Below are 12,967 nucleotides of genomic sequence, written 5' to 3' on the forward strand. Positions count from 1 at the left end.
TTTTTGTGTTTGTTTTTTTATTTTTAAATTTTCTTCCCCTAAAAAAAAAAAAAAGAAAAACAACCCAGGTAGGTGGGAGACAGGGGCTGGCTATAACCTGCCTCCGCATCCCGGGGAGAGGAGCCGGGTTCGGGGCTGGCCGTGGCGGTCGCAGGGCTGTTCTCACCAGGGCGGCACCGCTCCTACCACAACCTGCCACAAACCCCAGTTTTAAAGCCCTGCAGACAAAAAAAGACAGAGGTCCCCAGCCCAGGGGACGCTCAGTGCCTGCTCCAGGCGACCCAAACCCTCACGTTTCATGATTGTAGAGAAACCTCAAAAAAAAAAAAAGAAGAAAACCCTGAAAAACAACCAAACCAAAGTAGAGAAACAGCTGAGAGGCTGCTACGGAAAAGCCAGATATAAAAGGGTAAAAAACCCCCAAACTCCAAGTCCAAAAAACCCCTGTGGTGATTGTTCCTCAAATAACTCTTGCAGCCAGGGCTTTGCCGTCGTGCTGGGCACCCACCGCCGTCACCGGCTGCGCAGGCGGAGGGTCCCTCTCCGGGGTTCCTTTTCCATGATTGCCTTTTTCTTCAGCCTTCCAGCATCTCCTCAAAATAAAAAAAATCAACAACAACAAACCCAAAACCACCCCACCCACCTGATTGACCTAAAGAAAGTGGTTTTAATTACACCCCCGGGGACGCTGTTTCCTTCTGCATCTCCCTGTCCCGTGCCCTGGGGCAGCCTGTCCAGCCCGAAAAGCCCCGGGTACCCCCCAGGGCACCGGCTGTACCAGACGGGTGAAAACCAAACCTCACCCTCACAAACAGAGCAAAGACTTTGGGATTTCAGCTTCTCTCCGGAGCTGTCTGTTTACAGCAACACAAAAGCCAAAGCACAGGTCCTTCACCCACTAAAGCTATCTCTAATCTGGTTTTTCCCGGCCCAAAAGCGAAGGGAAATCTCATCTCCTTCCCTCCGGCGGGGCCGGACCCGCTGCCGCATCCCGCATCCCTCGAGCATCCCGCGAGGGAGCCTGGCCGGAGGGACCGGGCTGTCGCTCCTGCGGGTTTCTTAGCTGCCTTTTGCCTGGTTGCTCCCGAAATCCGTCCTACCCTTCCTCGGTCCTCAGGTAGAGCAGCGGGGATGCCCGGCTCCGAAGCCGGAGTTCCTCTCCGTCCCCCAGCCCAGCTGCGCCGGCAGCGGAGCATCGGCGACGGTCGGCTTTGCCACGATGGGTCCGTGCGTTTGCAGCCGTGCCGGGATCTGCCTGTGTGCCGGGAGCCTTCACCGGGGAAGGAACGATGGCGGCTGCCCCAGGTGGGTTAAAAAAAAAAAACCCAAAAAACAAAATAAAGGAAGAAAGAAGCAGCTGGTTCCACTGGCAAGGCTGTGGCACCGGGGAGGGGGGAGCCGAGCCCTCGGCCGCCACGTCTCCCCTGGCCTGGACGCGATGCTCGGGCGCTCCCCAAAGTCACCCGGCTTCGGGGGGGGGGGGGGTATGTCTTGATTTAAAAAGAGCAGCATTTGGTTTGATAGTAAAGAGATGGGAGGCGGACGCCCCCGCCGCCCGGTCAGTCGCTGATTGTGTTTACAAATCCTTTCTTAGCTGGGTTTCTTAATAATAATAATAATAATAATTAAAAAAAAAAAAGTCTCCTTTAGCTCTGAACCTGATTGGCTGCTGGAGGCACCAAATTTCGCCGGGGACGGCTCCGTCGGTGGCGCGGGGGCCGCACTGCCCACCCGGCGCTCGTCGCCCGAGGCTGCCGGGGAGACCCTCGCCGTCCCCGCGGGCAGCCGGGACCCGGCCGGCGCAGGGGAGCGGGAGGAGGCGCAGCCCTCAGTTCCCCCGGTAAACCTCGATCTTGCTGGTTTTGGCCAGCATGTCGATGATGTGCGCCTCGAAGTCGGCGTCGTGCACCCCCGTCTTCCTGAACTCCCCGGCGTAGCGGTTGTTCTCCCAGTAGTGGTGCCAGTTGCCCCGGCTGTCGGCGCCGAACCCGAAGACGTTCACCTGCGGTGGGGAGGACGGGGGTGAGCCAGCCCTGACCCCCCACACACACCGGGCTGGTGACCCCCTCGGCCGAGCACCCGCCGCGCTGCCGGGAGGGATTTGGCACCACGGCGAAGGCGTACGTCCCCCTGCACGGCCTCCCCGCCGATCGAGGGTGCCCATCGCCATGGCGTTGGGCAAGAGGAGCAAATGAAACTGCTGCGGTTGGACCCAAAACAGCCACCTCCCTCCTCAGCGCTGCAAGGCTCAGCACCCCAGCCAGCACCCGCCGCCCAGCCGGGAACCCCGAAATCTGGAGGAGGACCCTGAGGACGCATCACACACCTCGTCGCAGACGTGGAGGGCGAAGAAGAGCACCAGCATGCCGGTGGAGGGGTAGCGCCCGTGGTGCTCCGTCCAGCGGTCGTGGATGTACTTGAAGAAGGCAGGGTTGTAGATCTGCACCTGGGAGGAGGAGCTGGGGTTAGCGCCGGAGCCCTGGCCGCGCTCCCCTCGGCATCGGCCCCCCGGGAAGGAACGCCAAGATGCACGTGGGGACCCCGAGGGAAGATGGGCGCTCATCGCAGCGGTTGGGACGAGCCCCCTTACCTTTTCTTTGTCCACTCGCAGAAAAGGCTTCACGGGTGCGTACGTGCTGGGAAAAAAGCGGGGAGGCAGGTGAGCTCCCGGGGGTCCCGCGCCCCCCCAAGCCCAGCCTGAGCCCCTTGGCGCCGGGGGATGCTCCGGGATGGAAGAACCGACGGATCCCCACCGCTCCGGGGAAACTGTCCCCACGGCAGGCAGGCAGGCAGGCAGCCCGGTGCCGCTGGCGCTCGCCGGGTACTTACAACCTGATCTGGCCGGTGGAGAGGGCACTGGCGATCCAGAGCAGGTCCAGGGTTTTGAAGGGCACCAGCACGAAGCTGACGTTGGCGGGCAGGTTCTTGGCACTCTCGGGGTACATGAAGTGGTGCGTGGTCCGACCGCCCACGTCGCCCTCAAAACCCACTGTGGGGGCCTGGTTCATCCTGGGGGGAGAGCGGGGAAGGTGGCACCCCCCTCCCGGCTGCCCAACGCTGCTGAGGAGCCGTTTCCCAGCTGAGGGTCCCCCCCGGCCAGCCCAGGGTGACAGCGGGGCAGGACCCGCTCCCACCCATCCTAGCACCCAGTGGGACACGACGGGCTCCTTGACCGAGCAGCCGGATCCAGGCTGTGGTGTGCGGCACAGGGACAACCCCCCCGGCGTCTCCTGACCCACTGCAGCCCCTGGGAGACGCCCCCGCTGCGGTGCACAGCAGCCCACCGGCACCCGCCGGCGCTGCCCCGTGTCTCTGCGCTGCCCGTGGGGCTGAGCGGGCAGGCGGTGGCCCCGGCAGCGATCCCCTGCCCTCACCGCATGACGAAGTCGTGCCCATCAATCTCCGGCCCGTAGCCAGAGCCGCGCAGGTTGCCCGAGTTGCCGACCACGGCGCAGCGGCGGCAGCGGTGCGGATCGCGGGAGCGGTAGGGATCCTCGCCCGGCACGATCTGGAAGAGCTTGCTCAGGACCTCGTGGGTGTTGTGGGACTTGAACTGGGGCTGCAGCATCTGCGGGGGGAGCAGAAGGGTGGGGGGCATCAGCCAGCGGGCCCCCTCCTCTCCGGTGAAGGAGAAAGCTGCACCCCCCCATGCCGGAGCACGCCGCGGGGGGACCCGTCGGGAGGGGGGGGGACCCGTCCCCTCTCTCACCATCCACCACCTCTGGACGTCGGGCGGCAGGTCCATGTTCTCCTTGGTCCACACCGGGGAGATGGTGCCGTCGTAGCGCCCGTCAAACCAGTCGGCAGCCCTGGCTTCCTCGGCCGGGCAGCGGCGGCAGGCGCAGCCCCGGGGGTACGGCCCCCCCTTGCTGAGCCGCTGCATGCCGGCGTAGCCGGGCACCAGCTTCACCCGGTGGATGCTGCCCAGCCCGCCGGGGTCCAGGTAGGCGATGCTGTGGTGGGAGTAGGTGAAGAGGAGGGACATGACGAAGACGAGCAGGAAGGCGGTCGAGAGGAAGCAGAAGCGCAACGAGCACTTCATGGTCGGCGGGCGGCTGAGCCGGGGAGGGCGCCCGCTCCGGCATAGGGCTCGGGCATAGGGCGCGGGATGGCGTCAGCCGGCCAGCGAGGCTCCCTGCGGGACCGAGAGCTTTAAATCGCAGCGGCAGCGTGTTGGGGGGGGTGAGGGATTGTGGAGTCGTCCCCCCCCTCGCCAAGCCGCCGTGCCGGGCTCCTACCTGCCGGGCTGCAGCTTTCCATCCGCGTGGTCCGGCCGCGGCGAGGGCCCCCAGCGGCTCCACGTGCCGGGCAGAGAGCATCTGCCGCCGGCCGCAGGGCTCCGGCACAGCTCGGCACACCGGCCTCAGCTGTGGCACCGCGCCTCAACGGCTCCTCCAGGTCCCGGCCCCGGCTGGCTCTTGGCCGTGACGGTTCTCATCGTCCCCGGGCTTTAGCTGATCCGCTGGCACGCTGCACGCAGCCGCTGGCTCGGGGACGCAGCCGTGGCGATACCGGCCTGGAGCGGGAAGGAGGGGACGGTGGGTAAGGGATGGCGACGCACACGGCAGAGCCGGGGGGGCTGCACGGAGCAGAGGGAGGGTGCTGGGGGGGGGGAGGGCTGAGGAGTTGGTTCCCCGTTGAGTTTGGAAAACGCCACCCAGCCCGTCCCCGGCAGCAGGGGAGCCGTCCCCGAAGGGGTGCGGAGACAGCCGGGATGCTGGCATCGCCGCGTCCACGCCAGCTCCTCGCCGGGGGGGTGGGGGGGGCTCGGGGCAGCCCCCAGGCCGTGCCCTCCCTGTCTCTCTGCCAGACAAAGGCTCAGCCATGAACTTGCCTCCGGAGCCGAACAAGCGGCTCCTTTCCGTAGGCTCAATCCTCCTCCTTTACCACGCCACAAGCGGCCCCTCCAAACCCCTCTGCACCCGCTGCCGAGGCACCCGGGACACGGCCGTTCGGCGGCCCGACGGGCTCCCCGGGTACCGATGCCGGCGGCTGTGCGTCCCCCCGCCCCGCGTGGCAGCGTCCCTCGGGGAAGGTCACCCGCTTCGCTCGTGATCCCGGCGGGTAAAAATAGCCGGGGCAGAGGTGGCGGCGCCTGCGCCCGGGGAGGGACAGGAGGAGCGGCCGAGCCCCCCGAGCCAGGGGGGCAAAGCCAGACACCCCCCTTCCCCCCAGCTAGAAAAGACAACAAGAGGCTGAAAAATCCCCTTTTAACACAGCTGCTGGGCTGGGGCAGAATCCACCAACCAGGGGGGGTGGCGATGTCACCCCCCCTCTGGGGCTTTTTGGGGAGGGGGATGGCAGGGCAGAACACCCCCCCCCCCCGAGGCCAATCCCTGCAGCGGCATCGCCTCCGCAGCTCAGCCCCGGCCCCAATTAGGCCAGCGCCGAGGCCGGCAGCGCTAATTAGGAGCTGGCAGGCACAGGGATGCCTCTTTCCTACAAAACACATCCTCCGGAACACGGCAGCTTTCTCACCAGGGATGGAAGCTGCCGAGCCCCCCCAAAAAAAAAAAACCCTCCTTGCCGGGATGGGGGGAGACCTGAGCATGGACCAACCCCCCCCCAGCCCATCACTCTGCCAGGCACGGGTGGCTCCTGCCCAAATCATTAACCCGCTGTCAAATATTTGTCCAAGCGGCGACAAGCCTGTAAAGGAAAGAGCCCGAAAAGGGGTGCGCACCCCAGCCGCGACCGTTGGCCAAGTCTTTTTCCTGGCTCGGGGGGGGGGTGTGGGTGTGTGGGGGGGTAATACACTCACACAGCACACGTACGGCTGGCGAGCGGCTGCAACGAGTTTCTTGGGTTGCTGCCAGCGGAAAAAAAAACAAACCCCAGGGTGGTTGTTAAACAGAGGGTTTGCATCTGGGGGGGTGGGATAAAGCCAGTCAGAAGCTGCACACCCCCCCCCAGATGCCCAGCGCTGGAAGGTTTTAGAGGTAAAAGGTGATTTTGGGCTCTTTTTAGCTGCGATGGGGTGGGGATGGCGAGCGGGACGGGCTGATCCCCCTTCGTCTGCTCCCCGTCCCGTCCCACGGGGCTCGTTAAAGGCTAAAGGGAACCGGCTATCACGTGCCCACCGTATTTTAGTTCCCGGTGAAGGGGGGGGGGGGAAATCCCTTTCCGGCCGCCCGGCCCGAGTCCTGCCTTGCTGCATCCCGGCCCCGTCGGCGTCTGGAGCGCGTTTTCGTACGGCCCCATCCCGGGGCCTCCCCCCCGACCGCAGGCTGGAGGGGGGGGGGAAAAAAACCCAACCCATCCTCCAGCCCAGCTCACGCGCGTTAAAGCATCCTTAAATACCAGTGGCTTATTTGAGTCATCGCCTTCCTAGCAGGGGCTGGCGGCGGGTTCCAGCCGCAGTGGTCCTCGTAGACCCCAGCAGCAGCCGCAATAACCCGGCGTTAACCATTCCCTCCCTCCAGGCAAACCCACCCTGCCTCCCACAACCAAAACCCCGCCGGCCGGGGGGGGGGGGGGTGCGGGGGCTCTTTGCACCAGGTTTTGATTTTTTTTTTTTTTTTTTTTCCTTAAAATAACAGGGGATTTCTTCCGTGGTGAGCAAGCCCGGCAACTTGGCAATACCATTAAATAGCCTCCCGCTCCCAAAGTCATCCCTCGGTCTCCTTAATCACCTCCTGAAGGCCACGTGCTCATCAAACATGAGTTTCTCTTTGATTGCAAGAGATAACGAAGCGAGGTTATTAAAAGGTCCCGGCAAATCGCTCCACTGCTTTTACAGTTGGGTGATTTCTTTTTTTTTTAGGTTGGTTTTTTTTTTCCCCTCCAATCATATAATCTTTCATTTCGGGACGTAGAATCTTTCATTTTGGGATGAAGGCTGGAGCGATGCAACCAACGGCCCCGGGGCCCGGAGGATGCCTTCTCCGTCGGCCGTAACGCCGTCGAGCACATCCCCACCTGGCTTTTTTTGGGTCTTGTTGGTTTTGTTTGCTCATTTCTAAGATACCCTGAGGTCGTTGGCACCGATTTCCTTGCTGGGAAATGACAGGGTGGGCGCAGGAAGGAGCTGTCACCGGGAGATGGGGTGCCACCCCTCTGGGGACAGGGAGAGTCCTGCTGTCATGGGTGGGAAAAAAGAGATTTAGGGTTGGGTTTTGGGTTTTTTTTTTGGACAGACAAGGGAGTGGAAGCGAGTTAATTCTTCTCCCACCTCCTCCAGCCCCAGGCAGAAAGAAACACCGAGTGGTGACCTGTCCTTGTTTCAGGCCTGGTTTCGGCCAGCGGGATCACCACAAAAATTCAGAAAACCGCTCAAATTTGCTTTTCTCCACGGTCCGAGCGGCTGCCCGAGGTTGCACACCCCCCTCCCCCGCCCCGGCACCGCTTTAGCCTCCGCCGGGGCCGTCAGCTCGCGTTAGCTCGGTGCTCCGCGGGGATACGGCCAGCGGGAAGCTGCCAGGGGCGGCGCGGGAGGGGACGGTGCTCCCGTCCTTCTGCATCGCTTGGCTTCCGAAGCCAACCCCAGACCCGGCGAGAAAAGCACGGTTAATTAAAACGGTCCTTTCCTGCGCCACTCATCTGGAGGGATCGTATTTTCCCCCGGGGTGCGGGATGGGAAAGGGAGCAGGGAGCGAAGCCGGCGTCGGCGTAAGGGCGTTTCTCCCCGCCGATGAGCAACGCCGCGAAGGATTGACGCTTGGCGGCAGCCGGGCACTGGGCATTAACGGGAGAAGCCATCACGGCAGCGAGGACCTGGGAACTTATTCTTCATCCTTTTAATTAATCATACTCTTATCAGCCAGCTCAATCAGCTAATGGAGCCGAGTTAATTGGGTTTCCCATGCTTTAAACCCTCCTCGCACCCCTGGCTGGCAGCAGCAGCAATTCCAGCGTTTCCTCGTGCCCCGCATCCGGAGGGGTTATTTCGGGCTCAGCCCTGGGACGGGGCCAGGGAAGACCGTGGGAGGCCAAATCCCTGGCGTGGGACTGGGACGGAGCCAGCCAGCGCCGAGGCCGTTTCCTATGGGGTTTGGGGGTGCGGGGGAGGTCCCAGCAGCGGGAAAGCTCCGAAAGGGATGCTCCCACCCTTGCCGGTGGATGGGGTCTGCGACAACCGGTCCCGCAGCACCTCGGCTCGACCGCAGCACGGTGAGGACCCCGTGGGCACCCGCTCCATCCCAAACACCCTTCGCTGCCCGACAGGGCAATGCTGGGTGTGGGGGGCTTTGCCTGCGGAGCCCATCTGGCTGTCCTAGCCACCCCCCCCCCCCAAAAAAAAAAAACCCAAACAAACCACACTGGCAGAAGCAGCCGAGGCAGCCGACCGCCCCCGCAGCTCACATGCACGGGCTCATCGGGACAGGCGAGCCATGTGCGCCAGCCCACGTGGCTGATGCCCCCGTCCCCGAGCAGGGACGCTGCTTGGCCATCTGCCAGCGCCGCTTCCCCCCCCCGGCCCCCCGCATCCCCCCCGGCTCTCCCCAGGCTGCTGTGGGGAAAGGGGACCCCCCCAGCCCCTGTGTTCCAGAGGGACTGATATGCCCAAGGCCACGCTCGCTGCGTGGCCTCGTTACGCCTGGCCCCCGCTACACAGCAGCCTCCTCCCCGAGGCAGGACGGGCGGGGAGGGCAGGGGGACTCACCGCTCAGCCTGGTACAGCGGGGACACTCTGCCCCCCCCAGCCCCAAACGCCTGCAGAGCCAGCCAGAGCCGGGGGGCAGACCCCGCCGTGCCGCCCCGCACCCCAGGCACCCACCCCAGAGCCCCCAGTTTGCACCAACTGCCCCAGCTGCTGGGCACCGCCGAGCCGGGCACCGTCAAGCCACCAGATCGGTGTCACCGGGTCAGGTACCACCGGGTCGGTACCACCGGGTCGGTACCACTCAGTTGGGTACCACCGGTACCACCGAGCCACCGGGTCGGGTACCACCAGGTCGGGTACCACCAAGCCACCAGGTCAGCTACCGCCGGGTCAGGCACCACCGAGCCGCTGGGTCAGGTACCACTCAGCCACGTCACGTACCACCACGTCACGTACCACCACGTCACGTACCACCACGTCACGTACCACCACGGGGTCGGGTACCACCAAGCCACTGGGACAGGTACTGCTGGGTTGGGGCACACCGAGCTGCGTCCCACCGAGTGGCCAGGCTCGGGGCCGGCTAGCAGGTGGGGGTGCCAGCCAGCCCCCGGCAGAGCAGAGGATACGGAGCCCGGGGCTCCCCGCTCCCCGCTGCCTCCTCCTCTCCCCCGTCCTCCCCCCAGCTCCCCGTGCAAAGCCACCGGGCCCTGCCGGCCACGCTTCCACCTCGTCCTCCCACGGCCGCGGGCTGAGGTCAGTGGGGTCTGCCCGGTCCGTGCCCCCCTCCATGCCTGCCACAGCACCGCTGCGCCCCACAAACACCCCCGAATCGGTCTCCCCCCCATCCTCAGCCGCCTGCAAGGATGCATCCACGGTGGGTGCAGGCGTGCTCCCTGGCCAAGGCAGAGCCCCCACTCACCCGCCAACACCGGCACCCAGCGAGCCGCCGGCAGCACCCTGAGCCTCCCTGCCGGCCACCGCCGCCACCGGGAGGGAGCTGCTCCCCCTCCACCGCCGCGGCTCGTTTTACCAGCCCGCACCCGTTAGGTTCGTCCTTGATGCCTCACCAGAAAAATATGTGCAGGAGCGCAGGACGGGCAGACGCCGTGCCGGGGAGGCGCCGCCGCTGCCGTCGGCCGTGGCCTTTTGCCCAGGGAAGGCGAGCAGGAACGCAGGGCCCCCCTGCTGCGCTTTGCTGTCCCCCTCCCTGGGGCTCGGCAACTCCAGGGATGGGAGGCAGTGGCAACCCAAAGGCTTTCAAGAGCCTGTTGATGGGTGCTGCGACCCAAAGCCCCCCCCTTCCCTCCCCCAGGACACAGCCTGAGCAGAGAACTGCAAACTCGGTGCACGCTGCAGGGCGGCCCCATAAAACCGCCCGGAGTTTGCTCTGCTCGCAGGCGGTGCCAAGAGGCCACTGAATTCGTTAGGAAAATTGTACCTAAGATTTCATCACAGGGAAGTTATGAAAGGCTCCTCCGGCCGAAGGCCATCAGTCCCAGCACAGCCCAGTTACTGCCAGGGACTCCCATTAAATGTAGAATTAGAGCAGCTCCACCGGTGAGGGAACCCGACTTCCCCTCTCCTCTAGCTGGGGCTCTGCTCAGACACTCAGGGAGAAGGGGGAGCATTTGCATTTTCCTAATTAGCCCAATTACCGCTGCAGATCAAAAGTCCCTTGCTGGGGACACGGTGGCACCCGGAGCGAAGCGACTGCAGCTTGCTCTGGTTTCCTGAGAGCGACTGGCGCGGGGGTTATTTTAGGGCCCCATCGCTGAACTATTCATCCAGGAAGACAAAAATAAAGACCCATATACAACGCATGCAAAAAAAAAAAACCAAACCATAAATTGTTTATATATATTCACCATTCATCCACGTGCGCTTTGGGGGTATCTCGGGGAACTTTGCCGCGGAGCCCGGACCCAAATCTCTTGCAGTCTCCGAAAAAGCTTTCGGGAGATGCCAACGGCAAAGAGTGACGCGGAGCCGAGAGATTCCCCCCGGAGCCCGATGCGGAGCCCGGCAGGGCAGGGAGAGGAGGGTCCCAGCCTCTCCCGCCGCATCCCGAGCCCCCGGGAACTAGCGGGCTCCAATAAATCACAGCTCGTGGAGAAGCACCGAAGCCAGCCGAGCTGCTGGAGAGCAGTTAGCAGTTTGCACTCTTGCAAGAATTAAATGCAACCTCGGCGTGGGCCAAGCCGGGTGGCATCCAGCGTGCCAAGAGCCGGCGGGGAAACCATCGCGCCCTCGGTGCCGTCGGAGCCTTTTGCTGAAAAGCGGGAGTTTGGAGCTTGTTTGGGCATGAAAATTCAAGCCCGAGTCGGTTCCCTCAGTGTGCGGCTGCCGGGGGGTCTCCCTGCCTGCTCTCCCTGCCTGTTCTCCCTGCCTGCTCTCCCTGCCTCCGGCGCCGGCGAGGCGTGGGCGGGCGAACGGAGCGCGTCTTGCCGTTCCCGAGAACCGCCATGAGCTCCTCGGAGGAGAGGGGAAACGCTTTCGACAGGCAGCTGCCGCACACAACCGGCAGCGGGGCCGCTGCTCGCTGCCAGCTGGGGACAGACAGACAGACAGACAGACGGGCACGCGCATGGCTGGGGGGGGTGGCGGGGGGAACAGCAGCCAAGGCAGCCCCCCCCCCCCCCGCCCCAAGCTTCATCGCTGCAGACGCGACATCTGGCTCTGATAAAAGGGGAGGAAAAAGGAAAACGGAGCCCAAAGCACCGAGCAACTTCCCGTCCCTGCTCACCGCCCCGGCTGGGACGCGGTCGGTGCTGCTGCTTGGGGCGGTGCTGGGTACGGGGGGAGCCCCCGGCCCCATGGGGGACCCCCAGATAATGGGGGAGCAAAACCACCTCCTCCAGCTCGGAGCCCCTACGTCTTTCCAGAGGGAAGCACAGCAAGTTTTCTGGGCTTGGCGTTACTTGGTTTCACCCAGCCATGTTTTTCGCTCATTCGCAGCAGGAGGGGACATGGCCCTTCCTCCAGGCTGAGCTCGCCCGCTGTCCTCCCCCCAAAAATCCTCCTGCTGGGATGGGGAGCCCTTGTTGCAGGAAAATATTTGGAAGCGTTGCAATAAGTGCTCTAGCTCTGCAGTTGGAGCCCGAGCAAAACCTCACCTTCCCCTGCTGCCAGCAGCACCCGAGCCCCCGGCGTGCGCAGGGACCCCTCGCATCGCCAGGCCCTAAAAGCCAGGCTCCGGCACCGACCCCGCGCCGGCAGCCATGCCTCGGCCACGGGAACACCCCACAACAACAGGCATGCACCCCAGCAGGTCCGACACCGATCGGCTCCCACGCCAACGCCTGTCCACAGACGCAGGCGAGGGACGTTTCCCTGCTCGGTGACACAGTTTCCTACGCTGTCCCCAAGGATGCTCGTGCTGTGTTTGTGAAATCCTGCCTGCCGCTACCCGGGCAGGGGACGCCGCGTGTCACACGGCCATGTGTCACACCGCTGCCGAGGGACCTCACACGCACGCCGGCACCGGTGGGACTGGGGGTTCCCGCTGGCACCCACACCCCTGGAAACCCGCGGCCGCCCCGGTCTCCTCTGCGGCCACCCCAGCTCTGCCCCCAGCAGCGCCCCGGGATCTGGGCCCTGCAGCACCACCCCGGGGCACACGGCTCCCCCCGGGCTGCGGGGAGCAGCCCCAGCCCCAGCACCCCTGCCAGGGGCCAGCACATCCTCCCCGGGCAGCACCCCGGGGCTGCACCCCAGGGCTGTGGCTGGCGTCTCCTCCCGGGGCCGGCACCCGGGGCCAGCGCGTACCCCTGGGACCAGCACCCCAGGACCGGGGCCAGCGCACCCTCCCGCAGCCAACGCCCCAGGACCGGGGCCAGCACCCAGGCCCAGCGCATCCTCTCGGGGCCAGCGCATCCTCCCGGGGACCAGCACCCCAGGACCGGGGCCAGCACCCCGCGGCCAGCGCATCCTCCCGGGGCCAGCACCCCAGAACCGGCGCCAGCACCCGGGGCCAGCGCATCCTCCCGGCGCCAGCACCCCGGGGGTGAATCCAGTGCCCCCCGGGTGTATGCTCCCCGAGGCCAGCACCCAGCACCGGGACCAGCACCCAGCAGCGGGGCAGCTCCCGGCCAGCCTCCCCCGGCCGCAGCCCGCGATATCGCCCCCCGACATCACCCCCCCCCCCCGAGCCGGGCCGTGCCCGCATCCCCCCCCCCCCTCCCCGGGCCCGCTCCCCGCCGCGGTACCTGGCTCGGCTCCGGCATGGCCCCGCTGCCGGGCGCGCCCGGGCCCCGCCACCGCCCCCCGCGCCGCGCCCTCCGCGCCGTGCCGTGCCGTGCCGTGCCGTGCGGGGCGGGGGGCCTGTCCCGGCAGCCTGGGAGATGTAGTCCTCGGCCGCCCGCCGCCCGGCGGGGCTTGTGGGACTTGTAGGAGGCGAGCGGGGCCGCGCCGCGCCCACCCGGC

General features: G+C 65.2%; 1 protein-coding gene across 5 annotated transcripts; it reads right to left on the bottom strand.

Annotated features, from left to right (window-relative positions):
• On the bottom strand, window positions 1-12,840 carry ST3GAL2 (ST3 beta-galactoside alpha-2,3-sialyltransferase 2). Of its 5 annotated transcripts, none has more exons than XM_054840879.1 (8): window positions 12,751-12,840; window positions 4,239-4,516; window positions 3,710-4,135; window positions 3,375-3,568; window positions 2,830-3,009; window positions 2,591-2,636; window positions 2,327-2,446; window positions 1-2,002 (listed from the first exon to the last, which is right to left on the bottom strand). In XM_054840879.1, exons 3-8 carry the CDS (start codon window positions 4,040-4,042, stop codon window positions 1,829-1,831), a joined length of 1,047 nt encoding a protein of 348 aa, XP_054696854.1. In that variant the 5' UTR covers window positions 4,043-4,135; window positions 4,239-4,516; window positions 12,751-12,840; the 3' UTR covers window positions 1-1,828. The 5 variants fall into 5 exon arrangements, with proteins under 5 accessions (XP_054696854.1, XP_054696855.1, XP_054696858.1 ...); XM_054840880.1 differs by having other exon boundaries at window positions 3,710-4,150; XM_054840883.1 differs by lacking the exon at window positions 12,751-12,840 and adding an exon at window positions 10,411-10,944.
• Window positions 12,841-12,967: the final 127 nt, after the last annotated feature.

Source organism: Grus americana, chromosome 13 (genome assembly GCF_028858705.1).
Source record: "Grus americana isolate bGruAme1 chromosome 13, bGruAme1.mat, whole genome shotgun sequence".
NCBI lineage: Eukaryota > Metazoa > Chordata > Aves > Gruiformes > Gruidae > Grus > Grus americana.

Coding starts and splice junctions, on each gene's coding strand:
- ST3GAL2 (XM_054840879.1), bottom strand. CDS start 4,042: ATGAAGTGCTCGTTGCGCTTCTGCTTCCTCTCGACCGCCTTCCTGCTC. Junction 3,569..3,709: donor ACGTCCAGAGGTGGTGGATG/GTGAGAGAGGGG, acceptor CTCCCCCCGCAG/ATGCTGCAGCCCCAGTTCAA. Junction 2,003..2,326: donor CCCTCCACGTCTGCGACGAG/GTGTGTGATGCG, acceptor TCCCCACCGCAG/GTGAACGTCTTCGGGTTCGG.